We start from the raw sequence: 13,196 nt of genomic DNA on the forward strand, positions 1-13,196 counted from the left end.
GGGGGGGGAATACTGCCGCTGTCTGTTAGTCATTTCCAACAGTTTTCTTGAGCAATTTTCTCGGAATTCTTTTGGTGGGTCAGAAAGTGACCAAAGTGGTCCTTTGTAGTTTTTTTCTTTTGTTCACCCAACGGGGCCGCCATCTGACTCTTTTTTCCTTCGACAGGCGTAGGCGAGAAATACACAACGTGGGAGCCCAGCAAGCGAGAGCTGGAGCTCTTACGACACAATCCGAAGCGGAGGAGAATCACTACGAACTGTACCATAGGTGGGCCGTGTTTGAATGTCCCTAAAGGCTGCGTGCGGCGCGGCGGGCCCGGCCGCGCTTCGGCGACCGGCGCGCTTTAATCGCACGCTGAGCACAGTCTTACCAAAAATAAACCCCCGCCGCCGGGTCGGTTGGATTCAAGCCAACGGCTGGCCGCGTGTCACTCGCCGACCCGTCGGCGGCTTCGGCTTCCCCTGCGGGCTTCCCGCAGCTCAGCCGGCAGTCAAACGTCCGTCCCGGGCGTTCGGACAAAGCCGCCGCCCTTCCCTCGTAGCCGGGCCCCCGACACGCAACGGGTGTTGGCTTCAAATTGTGCGCCTTGCTTGTTTTGTTTCCCACCCCCCCCACTGTTGTGTCCCCGCAGGTTTACGAGGGTTAATAAATCTGGGCAACACGTGTTTCATGAACTGCATCGTGCAGGCCCTCACGCACACGCCGCTGCTGCGGGACTTCTTCCTCTCCGACAGGCACAAGTGCGAGATGCAGTCCAACTCCTGTCTGGTGTGCGAGATGTCGCAGCTCTTTCAGGAGGTAGGACGCCACATGAGCCGCATGCTAGCCACGCGTCTCCACTTTGCCGCTCAGGTCACCGCGCTCCTTAGCAATGACGTTCTTTGTTGCGCGTCAGCGTTTAGCCAGCGACCGTTTGCGTATTCCAAAGTCTCGTGGTTCACAATCTCAAATTCTCTAGCCGTACTTGCTCACCTCCCGCGGCGTGGCCCGCGGCGGCAGCAGACACGACTAAGCGTTAAAACTGTGCCTCCGTCATACAAAAGACACGCTCACTCGCATGTTTCAGCAACGCATGACGGGACAGCGGAAGTCAAAATTCAAAGAAAAGTTCCACAGTGAAGGATAAGCCGAATGGAAAGTGGACGAATGGATCTCCAGTTGAAAGCAGACGTGCGGCGCCGAGCGCAGCCTTTGTATCGACGTGCACTCAAAGATTCCGCGGAATGTTCCACCGGCGTGGAGACAGAGCTTGATGGGATCACTTCTTGTTTGCAGTTCTACTCGGGCCACCGTTCGCCTCACGTTCCCTTCCGGCTGCTCCACCTGGTGTGGACGCACGCGCGCCACCTGGCCGGTTACGAGCAGCAGGACGCCCACGAGTTCCTCATCGCCGCGCTGGACGTTCTACACCGGCACTGCAAAGGGGACGCCATCAGTAAGCTTGGCATCCGGCGGGACGTTTCCCGATGAACTCGCTCACTGCTGCGGACGTTTGATGGTCGTGAGCTGGAAGCCAACAGTTTACTGCCAGAGACGTGTATATATTTGTCAAAGATGTCTTTCGGTAGGTAGATGGGGGTAAAAGTATCTCGGAAGCAAAATAGCTAATCAGCTGTTCAGCATCTGTAGTCCAGAGCATGAAAAAAAAAAAAAAAATCAAAGCATTTAAAACCCCAGACATCCAACACATTAAACGTACAAAAACGAAACACACTAAACCCCCAGAAATGAAATTGCAACGTAAAGTTCTTTCTTCACATCACCTTATCATAATTCCCTGACACCAATCACTACTTTGCGGTTAGCCAGGGCTCTGGTGACATCTTATGGCATTTTTGTTTGTTGCGGAAGGAGTCCTAAAATGGTTCAACAAATAATTGATGACAAAAACAACCACCAGCAAAAGTTTCGGGAGGCGTAAAAGTGTGCGTTATTTGCCTTTCAAGCCCGCGCCTCGCTGTGTTCCGCAGGAGAGAACGACAACGGAAAGAAGGCCAACAATCCCAACCACTGTAACTGCATCATCGACCAAATTTTCACTGGCGGGCTCCAGTCGGACGTGACCTGTCAGGTTTGCCAGTAAGTGCGGAGCGGAGCAGTGGGTCGCAACCAGTCATTCATTTCCACGTCACCTCTCCTCCATTTTACATGGGGCCAGTCCCCATAGCGGCGGTCTCCGAACGACAGCCCGCCTCCACATTTTGCCCGGCCCCCGTCAACAGTACCGGGCATGCCCGCTCAAAGCAAAAAGCTGAACGCCGTTGAAGGCTCGTGTTATGACCTCTCGTGTCATTCGGACTCGTAATGTGGGACGGCGCTCCATACGCGCACTTCTCCAAGATGAATGTCCTTTGTCTCCACCGGCGCAGCGGCGTTTCCACGACGATAGATCCCTTCTGGGACATCAGCTTGGACCTGCCTGGCTCGTCCACGCCGTTCTGGCCCCTCAGTCCCGGAGGCGGCGGCGGCGGCGGCACAACGGTCAACGGAGAATGCCACCCGTCGGGCTCCACTACGCTCACCGACTGCCTACGCAGGTGCACTTGACTTCTTGGTCCTTTTCGAGCAGAGGCGGCCAAACGTTTTCGTTGAAGGGCCGTCGACAGAAAAACGGAAGGATGAAAGGGCCACTTTCAAATTGCTCCGCTTTTTGAAACGCCAGGCAAGAAAGCAGTTCTCCATTGTTTGTTTTTTTTGGTGCAGCCCTCGATCCCACAGAATCTCTGCAGTTAAGTGGCCCAATCGCCACATTCAGAAGCAAAAAAAAAACCCAAACTGGGGTCAGGTGACCTTTTTTCAAACGGTGACTTGAGGATCATTTGTGAGACGTCGCCATCCATCAGCTATACATACATATAGCTTGCGTCCAGTCGAGCGGAGTGGCCTTCGAAGCGCCGCTATCGTCGTCCCTCTGGGCAGCGTCTTTTCCCTTCTCCTCATCTTCTCGGCTTACTGTCCGGCTTTTGCCTCCCCCTCGTGGCCTCCTCTTCTTCTCTGACTTTGCGGCGGCACCCTCTGAGACGCCGCAGCAACGTCCGTTCAAGGTGCCGGGGCCGGTTGCCGCGGCGATGGAGGGCCCTCGGCAACCGCGCGCCGCCAACGCACGGCGGAACGGCGATTTCTAAGCCCCTTTTCCGTGACGCTTCCGCAGGTTCACGCGGCCCGAGCATCTCGGAAGCGGCGCCAAAATCAAGTGCGGTGGTTGCCACAGTTACCAGGAGTCCACCAAGCAGCTGACGATGAAGAGGCTGCCCATCGTGGCCTGTTTCCATCTCAAAGTGAGTCTTCGGCCAAAAGGCCGACCGCACCTTCTCCGTCCGTCCGTCCGTCGTCGGATCCATTTGTGTTGTTCCGCAGCGGGTCTGACGTTGGCCGCCGGCGCGGCGCTCCCTCGGTGGCCGCGTTTTATTTCTCGGCTCGTGATATGTTGACGCGTGGCGTTTCCTCACCCCTGCCCTTCCCCCTCCGTCATGCATCCCGTCCTCTCCAGCGGTTCGAGCACTCTGCCAAACTGCGGCGCAAGATCACCACCTACGTGTCGTTTCCTCTCGAGCTGGACATGACACCCTTCATGGCATCCAGGTGGGCGCAAGAACAACACGCACAATGCCAACGAGCCCTTTGTTTTGCATTCATCCTGAAACAGACAATATGACTCTTCCTATGATGACAGCAAAGAACGCTTTTCTGTCGAAAGATCCTCTTTTTGCTTTGTTTGTTTTTCATTCGCGGACGTTGTATCGGTCTGTCGTGGTAAAGAAGGAGCTGAGCCGAAGGGCGAAGCTCTCAATTTACCGGTCGATCTACGTTCTAACCCTCCTCATCTATGGTCACGAGCTATGGCTCGCGACCGAAAGAACGAGATCCCGGATACAAGCGTCCGAAATGAGTTTTCTCCGCAGGGTGTCGGGGCTCTCCCTTAGAGATAAGGTGAGAAGCTCGTCATCCGGGAGGGGCTCAGAGTCGAGCCGCTTCTCCTCCACATCGAGAGGAGCCAGATGAGGTGGCTCGGGCATCTGATTCGGATGCCTCCTGGACGCCTCCCTGGTGAGGTGTTCCGGGCATGTCCCACCGGGAGGAGACCCCGAGGACGACCCGGGACACGCTGGAGAGACTATGTCACCCAGCTGGCCTGGGAACGCCTCGGGATCCCCTGTGGAGAGCTGGAAGAAGTAGCTGGGGAAAGGGAAGTCTGGGCTTCCCTGCTAAAGCTGCTGCCCCGCGACCCGGCCCCGGATAAGCGGTAGAAGATGGATGGATGGATGTTTTTCTTTCATTAGCCTCTTTTTTGTTACACACACGCACACACACTCACTCTTTGGCCACCCGATGTATGTACGCAATTCTCAACTCGGAGTTCCTCAGTTCAGTTTTTCCAATCAACATCATAGAAATATTGTGAAATGATGCTGCCCGCATCTCCCAAAGAAGGGTTTGGTCCGTGGGCGGAGCAGTCCATTCATCTCTTGTGAGCCGCGTGACCCCCCCCCCCCAAAAAAAAACCACCCCCGATAAACACACATTGAACGATGGCGCCACACGGTGGGTGTTCTGCGGCACTGCTGCATGTTGTTTTTCCTTTTTTGCTGTGCGCGAGGTTATCCCCTTCCTGTCTTTTGTCTCCCACAGCAAAGAGAGCAGAATGAATGGGCAGTATCAACAAGCGGCGGACGTGCTAAACAACGACAATAAGTAAGCATCTTCATCTCGGTTCCGTTCACAAGTTCAAAATCCCTCCGGCCCTGAATAATCATTGACGGATGACGGCGTTAAAAAGTGCAGCTTTGGGAAGAAAATGAAGGAGGAAACCCCCCCACCCCATCAGACTCAGATGAGTAAGCAATAAGTCGAGTGCGTTTTTCCGTCACCATTTGTACAATGAGGGCAGAGCGGGACGTCCGCCATCTTCACAAAGTGGGCGAAATATCGGAGAGTGACGATTGCTCCTTCAGTCCAGCGAGCGCCGGCCACGCTAAGACTTTGAAGGTGCCGTCGGCCTCTCCGGAGAGACTTTCCGCTGGCACGCTTGCGCTCCGACTCAAGTGCTGCGACCCACAGCACCGGGGTCTTCCGGAGAGACCGCCGACGCGCTTTGGCGCGGGCGCTGCCGTGTTGCCTTGCGAGGGAGTTGAAACGAGCCGAGCGCTTTGGGGTTCCCCGCCTGGCAATGGTACTGAGCTCACAAGGTCGACGGAGACGCGATTGGGGACGTGGGGCGCATGCTTCGGGGGGGACAAAAGCAAAGCCCAAAGCCCGTGCTTTCGTGTGCAGGTATTCCTTGTTCGCGGTGGTCAACCACCAGGGCACGTTGGAGAGCGGCCACTACACAAGCTTCATCCGCCAGCACAAGGACCAGTGGTTCAAATGCGACGACGCCGTCATCACCAAGGCCAGCATGAAGGACGTGCTCGATAGCGAAGGGTGAGAGCGCAGCACCTCCGCCGCTTTTCTCCAGCCCTCGCTCTGAAACCGCAATGTACAGTACACGAGGACGACCCAATGGTTGACTTCCGCTGTCTTGCGCGTGCCGGGGCGATGAGCGATTGCACTCGCGTCCCGACGCAAAGGTCGCTGACATGCAGAGCTTTTGAAAGGAGGCGGCTGGGGGGAGGGGGGGGGCAGCGTTGAAGAGAGGCCTCGCGCGCCCACAGAGAGGCCTCGCGCGCCCACTGGCCTCTACGCTTGAGCGTCTTGATGGCTTTCCTGTCTGTGAGCCTTTCAAATGAGTCGCGTCACCGGCGCCGAGCGAGCGGTGAGCTTTGTGCAATCGTTTAGAGCGGGGGTCCCATTTGGCGCCGGGACGCACAGAGACGGGCCCGCCGGCAAATTGATGGCATCAGCCGCGGCGGAAACGTGCGCCAATCTCGCTAATCGGAGTCCTCCTCCTCACGTTGCTTTGCAAGTCGGAATCAACGGGGATCCGCCGATAGATGAAAGAAGAAGCGGTCGTCTGCACTGGCTTAGAAAATGGATCATTTCTCGCATATTTTGAAATTGTTGCCCCCCCCCCCCCACCAAATGAGGTAAATAAAAAAATAAGGAAAAGAATTGAGATGTGACAGCAAAGCAAGAATACGTCGCTGCTCCGCAGTCGCACCACCAAAACGCCTCCTTTTCATTGACGTGCAAAATTGTTCTGGAAGACGATACGTCTCCTAATTTCTCTTTGTTTTTCTGTCTTGGACCCTGCCGACCCCGCCTTTGTAGGTATCTCTTATTCTACCACAAACAGTTCCTGGAGTACGAGTAGTTGTCGGGCCCTCCTCTCCGCTGACCACGAAGAACCGCTGATGGACGGTTGGCAACCACACACACACACACACACACACACGAACTACCTGACAGACTTAAAAAGAAAAAAAAAGAAAAACCGGCATATGACATGCATGCTTTCAACAACAAATCAAGCACTGAGCTACTTCTTGGCATCTACTTGACAAAAGCAAATGAAGAGGATCAAGAGTCGTCACCTCTGGGCGCATCTTAGGACAGTTTTCGGACACCCCCTAAAGGGGCGGGGGGGGGAAAACAAGCTGCCGCGGTGCTGTCGTCTCATCTGACCAAGCATTTAACTCCAAAGGCTGCCATTATGCATCATGGGAAAGCAAAAAAAAGGAAAACATTCAACTCTGAGCACGATGAGGGGGAAAAAAAAGTCCATCCATGTATCAAGAACTTGGCTGGAGCATTTGTATGGCTATCATATCATTTGGAATGGATCTCGATTTGATTTGATTTGGGGGGTGGGGGGGGCGCTTGCCCGCCAGGCCTGTTGCAAAGGCCGGCGTTACCATGGAAACCCTTTGGACCTGCGACGTTTTCAAATCTGCTCATTGGCAGGGAATTCATTTTCTTTTTGAGCACTCGTGGACAAATCTCCCTTGTTTACTACTTTGGTTTGATTTTTCAAAAGACTTTTCATATGTCCCTTGTCGTTACTGGGAATGTTTTTGGACGTCTATGCTACTTTCATTCTTGTGGAATTGTTGAGATGATGATGATGATGATGATGGTGCTGATTAAAAGGACGCTCACTTTTTTTTTTTTTTCTGTTCACATGTCGCGTCGTAGCCACCGCGTGACCGCGCGCCTGAGTGGAATCCCGCCGCGGTCCGTGTTGTGCGATGCAGCTTTCGCGGCGCGCGCGCAAGGCCCCCCGTGGCAGCCCCGAGCCCCGTCAGGCGGGAACTTCTCCATGGAAACGCCGCGTCGGCCGGCGCCTGTCGCACTGCGGTGCGAGAAACGCCGCGCTCGACATAAGGCGCAATCGCGAGGACGTCACATTGGACGCGGCCGTGCGGCAGCACGCGTGCTTTGGAGTCGTCCCTCGGCGCTCGTGGCGTTCGCCGTCCTCGCCTCCTGCACTGCAGTCGCCGCGGCGCCTAATGCGCGTGCGCCTCGGCGACTGCGTCCCTCCCGCGGAGCGAGGTTCCATCCGGCCGTGTCCGCTTCAAAGAAATGGCCTACCGATGTGCGGCTGCGGAACTTGAAGCACTGGCCGTTCGGAATCTGGCACGTGAGCAAACTTTGGACATTCTCTTGTCTTCTGAAGCGCTCTCTGCTCCCGGCTTTCCTCGAAAAGCTTGAGAAGCCGCGCTGTGGCCAAAAAGCTGGAGAAAGTTCTCTCCGAGTTGGCGGCGTGTCGCGCCGGCCCGTCGCCTTGTTCCCATTCCGCTCATTCGGTCGGACGTTGGGTCGTTTGGGGTTTTATCACGCGAGCCGCCCGAGCGATCGTGTCTCCGGTGGCGCTTTCTGTCTCTGATGACTGGGTTTTGTTTTTCACGCCGGTGAAACAAATTCAACTCCGGGCACGAGATCTTCATCTTCACCGTTGCCACTATTTTGGCGGGAGGGCCCCGATGTCCATCTGCCCCCGGCAAGAATTCTCCGAGCCAGTGGAAGGCAGCCGCCGTCGAGCGCGACTTTCAAGCAGGCTTGAGCTCTCCAAGTTCCCCGGCGGCCTGCGTGTTTGCTCAAAATGTTCCGCTCCGGCTCGCCCTCTCGCGCGGAGGACAAAGCGTTCCTTTGTTGAGGTGATTTATGACGCGTCGCGGCTGCCGAAGCCGTCTTCCTTTGGACTTGACTGATAAAGACGCCCACACGCACGCGCACCTGAGAGACGTAGATGCATGGAGCGGGCCTCTTTTCCGCGGCAGCCTCCGTTTTGCATAAAAGTGCCGTGAACCCTTGCTGTGACGTCATTCAGACGAGCAGCGCGGAGCGCAAGTCGGCCGCTCATCTGCTTGCGATTAGAGACGGCGCAGGGATGCCAAATGGGAGCTGCGGATCTGGCGCCCCGGCAGACAAAGCCTCATTGATGGGTGGAAAAGGCAGATGCGGGAAGAGGTTCCCGGCGCCTCGGAGCGCGGCCGCTCGCGTCCCCGCTTTCCTAGCGCTTGGCCCCAACGCCTCGGGGACGGCATCTGATGGGGACCCCCGCTTGGTCCCAGTGCCAGCGGACGCAAGCGGGGGTGTTTCCACCTGATGCGTACAATCAGCGAAAGTCGTCCCACGCCCTTGTTTTTGGAAGACCGCAAGAGAACATCGACGCGGGGGGGGGGCTCCAATGTTGATTTTCAATGACCTTGTGCCTCGGGGCCAAATTTGAAAAGAATGCAGTCGCTCACCCCAAATGGAATCCATCTTCTGTTTGGTGGCCCGATACCCATTCGCAAACCCATCATCCATCCATTCTTTCAATCGATTCCTCCTCTACCCGCGGATTCGTGCCACACGAGAGCCTCATGGGAAGCCCCTCCTCATCGGATTGGAGGACGGCGGGTCACGACGAGGGTCTCTGCCCTCGACAAAAGCAAAGCAAAGGTTGTGGGCTTCCTCCTCTCCGGCCCCTTTTCCTCCGCAAGGCACGGTGCAGGGTTCATCTGAAAGGCGCCGTTTGTTGAGGCTTTAGCGGTTAGTAAGTGCCTCCTTTGTGCGGCGGGAGCGCGGGGACGGGGGGGTTCATATCTCCCAGGGAGCGCGTACAAAGAGGGCCTTCAGCTCGCCCGGCCCAAGAGGGGCGGCCGGCGAGACGCGTGAGGCCCGGTCGCGGGGGGGAAGGCGGCCGCAGGGGGCTGAAAACAGCGCAGGGGGTCCCCCTCCGCAAGTGGCCTGACATGCGGGAGGACAGCTCGCCGCAGTGTCAACAGCTTGACCTTGTTCATTTCCGCATTGGTGAGTCCAAAATCTGGTCCCGATGTTCTTCGGGAGTCTCGCGTGCGCTCTCGTCTGAAGAGGAAGTTGGCGTTTGCGGGCTGTTTATCTCCAGAGAAGCCGGCCCTGAGGCCGATGTCCCGGTCCGCCCCGACCGGCGTTCGGGAGCTCGGCGAACGGTCATTCCAACCCGCCAACTTTCAGGAGGGCCAAGGGAACGGATTTTTCTTTGGTCGTGGCTTCGTACGGGATCAGTTGCCATCTGGACTCCGTGTGGCTCAAACAGATGCGCGCAGCGTCTGGGTTGAACTTTTGTCACCAAAGACAAAATAGGAATCACAGTGGAGGAAAAGGGGCTCCCTCATCCAAACGCGGCGACGCTTCCGTCCGACGGCTTCGTCGTGCGCCGCCTCGGGCGGCGTCTCCGCTGAGACGGGAGGACTCGGGAGGGGTTTGGCAAACCCGCCTCCGCTGTCACGCTAGCTTGCGGTCGAGTGAGTCAGCAGCTGTGAAAAAAAAACACGCACGCACAGAGAAGAAGAAGAAGGGAAAAAAAAACAAAAAGCCCACCCTTGGACGTCCGCATACCGTTCTCACACATCAAAGGCAGCCAAAGCGACTCCATACGGCGAGCCGCAAGAGTTGGCGTCCGCGCTTTCCTTCAAGCAGTTTCACATGTGCGCTCTCAACACAAACGATCCATTGATGCGTCAAGCGAATTGGAGACCATTTGGCTTGACCGAATCGCAGGCACACGCGCGAGACTCTTTCGTCCCTGAAGCAAAGACGCGTACGCGTTTTGCCAGCTCCGCTTTTCTCTTGGCAATTGTTTCGGGGTTTTTTGGGCTCGTCCTTTCCCCCCCTTCGGCCCTCTCGTTAGCCGGTTGGCTCGAACACTCCGAACATCTGGCTGCCACGGATCCGGCACCGCAGTGATTTTGTGAGGGCAGTCTTCCTTCTGCGCCCCCTCGAGCCCCGAGTCCGCAAGGGGGCTCGGGAGTGCCTTGCCGCCAAACTGCGCGCCGCCCTACCGTCGCGCGCGTCTTTTCTTCGGCCGCCGCTTTGCCTCGGCAAAGCGGCCCTGGCTGCGCGATGCATTCAAAGCGGAGGACGGCGCCGGTTGGAGAATCCGGCGGCGACACCTGCGTCAGAAGCTAGAAAATGGCGGGTCCACTTATGCCTCGGCTAGAAAATGGCGGGTCCACTTCAGGTCACCGCCGGCCTACTTTCGCGCCTTCGCACCGGGCCAACGACGAGGGAAAAAACGTCTCGGGCCGCCCGTGCGAAACCGGCGAAAGGCCGAAGCGCGGAGCGGAAAGCGTGACGGACGGACACGTGGCGCACGACGGAGCCGACCTTCCCGAGACCGATGGAAGCCGGCGCGATCTCCGCAAAACGCGCCCTGGGGAAGAGGGAAGATGACATCACGGCTCTCGCGGCTCGTTTCCCCGGCAGCGCCTTGAGCGCCGGCGCCGACGGCTTCCTATTCCCCGTCAAACGGGGCCTTTGTCTCGGCGGCGCAACGGAGCGCGGCATTGACGGGACGCAGACAGATTATCTTGTTGGAATGGCTTTTCCGGAGCAGCGGAAAGGCCGGCGCAACAATAGGCGACTTGTTGTCGCCGCGACAAATCAAACGTTTGTCGCTTAAGGTGGCCCGCGTGGGACGGCGGGCGGAGGGGGCCACAGTAAGCGATTGTGTTCGCACCGCGCCCCGCCTCAGCGGGTCCGGCCGCTAATCGGGCCGCCGCTCGCGTTCGCGGGAGACGCGACAGTGCCCGGATTGAAATCATCTCTTCTGCCGGCTGGTTTTGTCCTCTGCGGCGCAGCGGGACGATCGATCGCCGCGCATCCCGGGGGCGGTCGTCCGTTGGCCGAGGCCGCGCCGGAGGCGGCGTTACGACCCGTGTGAAAGCGGGCCCTTTTTAGCCGCGGCCTCGCAAACCTCTTCAGGGAAACAGGTGCTGAGTCACTGAGGACAGGAATGCCGGAAAGAATGGGGCGGGAAGCCAACCGTGTGTGCGTGTGTGCGCGCTGAAAGGAAGCCAGCGCCGAGAACAAAGGGTGGAGCCTCTTTGAGGATCGCGTGCGGACATCAAATGTTTACCTGTCGCGAAAAGAAAGGGGAAGGTGCGAGAGGGAGAAAAAAAAGAGCCCAGGTTTGCAGGGGTGGGCGGGGACACCAAGCTTCGCACGCAACTTAACAATGCTACCTTTATGGAGCCTGCCTTGCGTTAGTCTCACACACACACACACACTCGCGCACACACACACACACACACACACACACACACACACACACTCGCGCACACACACACACTCGCGCACACCCTTACGCGCACGCTTGCCAATGATGATGACGGTGAATCTCATTGCAACACGACGATGACGCTGCGGCCGAAGCCATGCAAGGGAAGCTTTTCCTGTTTTTCGTTTTTGTTTCCACCTGCGTCCACCAGCCAGCGTTTGTCGAGCAGCTGTGAAGCACGTCTTTGCTCATCGACGCCCCGTCGTTTCCCATCAACAAATGGGGCGGACGTGAGCGGCGAGAGGGCCCCATTTGAGCCCCCGCTCTGCCCGTTGCTCAACTACGGCCGGATTTTGCTTTGCGCGCTTGTCTTTGCTCCTCGTGGCTTGTCTGCGCCAAAAACAAAACCTCTGCCATAAAGCGGAGCGAGAACCCGAACAAAAGCCAAGCCGCCATTTCTTGGGGTTGGTTTTTGTTTTTTTTGCTAGCGGCTTCACGCCACTCCGTTCGAGGTGGATTTTCGGCTTTTGGCTTCAGGCTTTCGGGATGAACGGAAATGTGCGACAACCTTTACGGGTCAACTTCATTGGAATTTTCAAATGGGCGTGTGCGAGAGTTCGGCCTTTGGGTGCTTTTCGCTCAAGGCGCCGCTCTCTTCCGAAGAGCTCATTTCACATCCGTGCGCCATGCACGGCAATTTCCAAGGAAGTCGGGCCCGTGCCCTTTTGTGACTTTCCCGTTCGCCGCGCAACTCTGCGGCAACCCGGTCCCGACACTCGGTGCTCACATCCTCTTTCAAGTCCGGTCGTCACTTGGTCGTCGTGGTCCCGCATCAAAATGTCAACAGACTGTTGACGAGGACTCCTCCCATAACGATTGGAATCGCCACGGCAAATCTCGCGGGCCGTTCGTTCCCAGGCGACTCCGAATTGACTACCAACGTGATGTGAATACGTTGTCAAGCGACCTTTCCAAAAATCATCGGCAACTGTAAGTGCTCGGCGAGCCGCAGGAAGAATAGTTGATTTCGTTGAGGATAAAGAAGATGGACATTCAAGCATTTCCGCCCTGTTGAGGATTTTTCCCCAATTTTTGAGTGTTGCGATGCGGAGAGCGCAACCCCGCAGCGAGAGCAGAAAAAGATGATGCCTTGAGAAGCCAGTCAAAAGTTCATCCTTCACACTGCCGCGTGCTTTTTTTGCTTTTTTTTGGGAGGGGGGGGTGATTGGCAGCTTGCGTGTCAGAGGCAGCTTCAGCGAGATTTCGCCGGCGGGCGCCTGCGGTCAGCGTCACGTGCTCGCTCTAAATCATTTGCTGAATGTCACATCGTGCGCGCGAGCGACGGCGGCGTGGCGATGCGCTTTCTCCCTCCCGCGTCCGCGTCTGCCGCTCGTTTTGTGCCGACAATAGAGCGCATTGTTCGCATGGCAGGTCCCTGCCTGCCTGCCTGCCTGCACCCCCGCGCCAGCCTTCTACCTGAGCACAGAGACAGGTGGATTTGTCCCAGTCACGCAGAGCCCGGCCGCACTCCCACATAACTTGATACTGACACCCGTGCGCGCGCGCACGCGCACGCGCATACACACATAGCAATGCCTGCGTGCATCCCACACCGGCGGCGGACGTCAGGGGCGGGAAAGCGATGGCCCCGCCACCCGCGGTCACGAGAAAAAAAAATTGAAGCTTAATAGACCTCGTTTTTTTGTTGTTGTTGTTTGGGGGGGGGGGTCCAAATGTTATTGTATAACTCTATACTCACTATAAAACAAAAACAACTCGAAAACCGGGGGGGGC

At 57.1% G+C, this 13,196-nt stretch overlaps 1 protein-coding gene across 2 annotated transcripts in view; it reads left to right on the top strand.

Moving 5' to 3' along the window:
• LOC109517742 (ubiquitin carboxyl-terminal hydrolase 22-like) overlaps positions 1-7,040 on the top strand; it is a 10,977-nt gene extending 3,937 nt beyond the window's left edge. For both annotated transcript variants that reach the window (XM_019873079.1, XM_019873080.1), the window contains 10 exons: positions 167-268; positions 633-799; positions 1,277-1,436; positions 1,972-2,080; positions 2,371-2,538; positions 3,153-3,279; positions 3,492-3,583; positions 4,631-4,693; positions 5,273-5,422; positions 6,209-7,040. In XM_019873079.1, coding sequence (XP_019728638.1) covers positions 167-268; positions 633-799; positions 1,277-1,436; positions 1,972-2,080; positions 2,371-2,538; positions 3,153-3,279; positions 3,492-3,583; positions 4,631-4,693; positions 5,273-5,422; positions 6,209-6,251 — 1,181 coding nt within the window. In that variant the 3' untranslated portion in view covers positions 6,252-7,040. The remainder of the gene's footprint in view (positions 1-166; positions 269-632; positions 800-1,276; positions 1,437-1,971; positions 2,081-2,370; positions 2,539-3,152; positions 3,280-3,491; positions 3,584-4,630; positions 4,694-5,272; positions 5,423-6,208) is intronic.
• Positions 7,041-13,196: the final 6,156 nt, after the last annotated feature.

Source organism: Hippocampus comes, unplaced genomic scaffold (assembly GCF_001891065.2).
Source record: "Hippocampus comes isolate QL1 unplaced genomic scaffold, H_comes_QL1_v1.1 scaffold522, whole genome shotgun sequence".
NCBI lineage: Eukaryota > Metazoa > Chordata > Actinopteri > Syngnathiformes > Syngnathidae > Hippocampus > Hippocampus comes.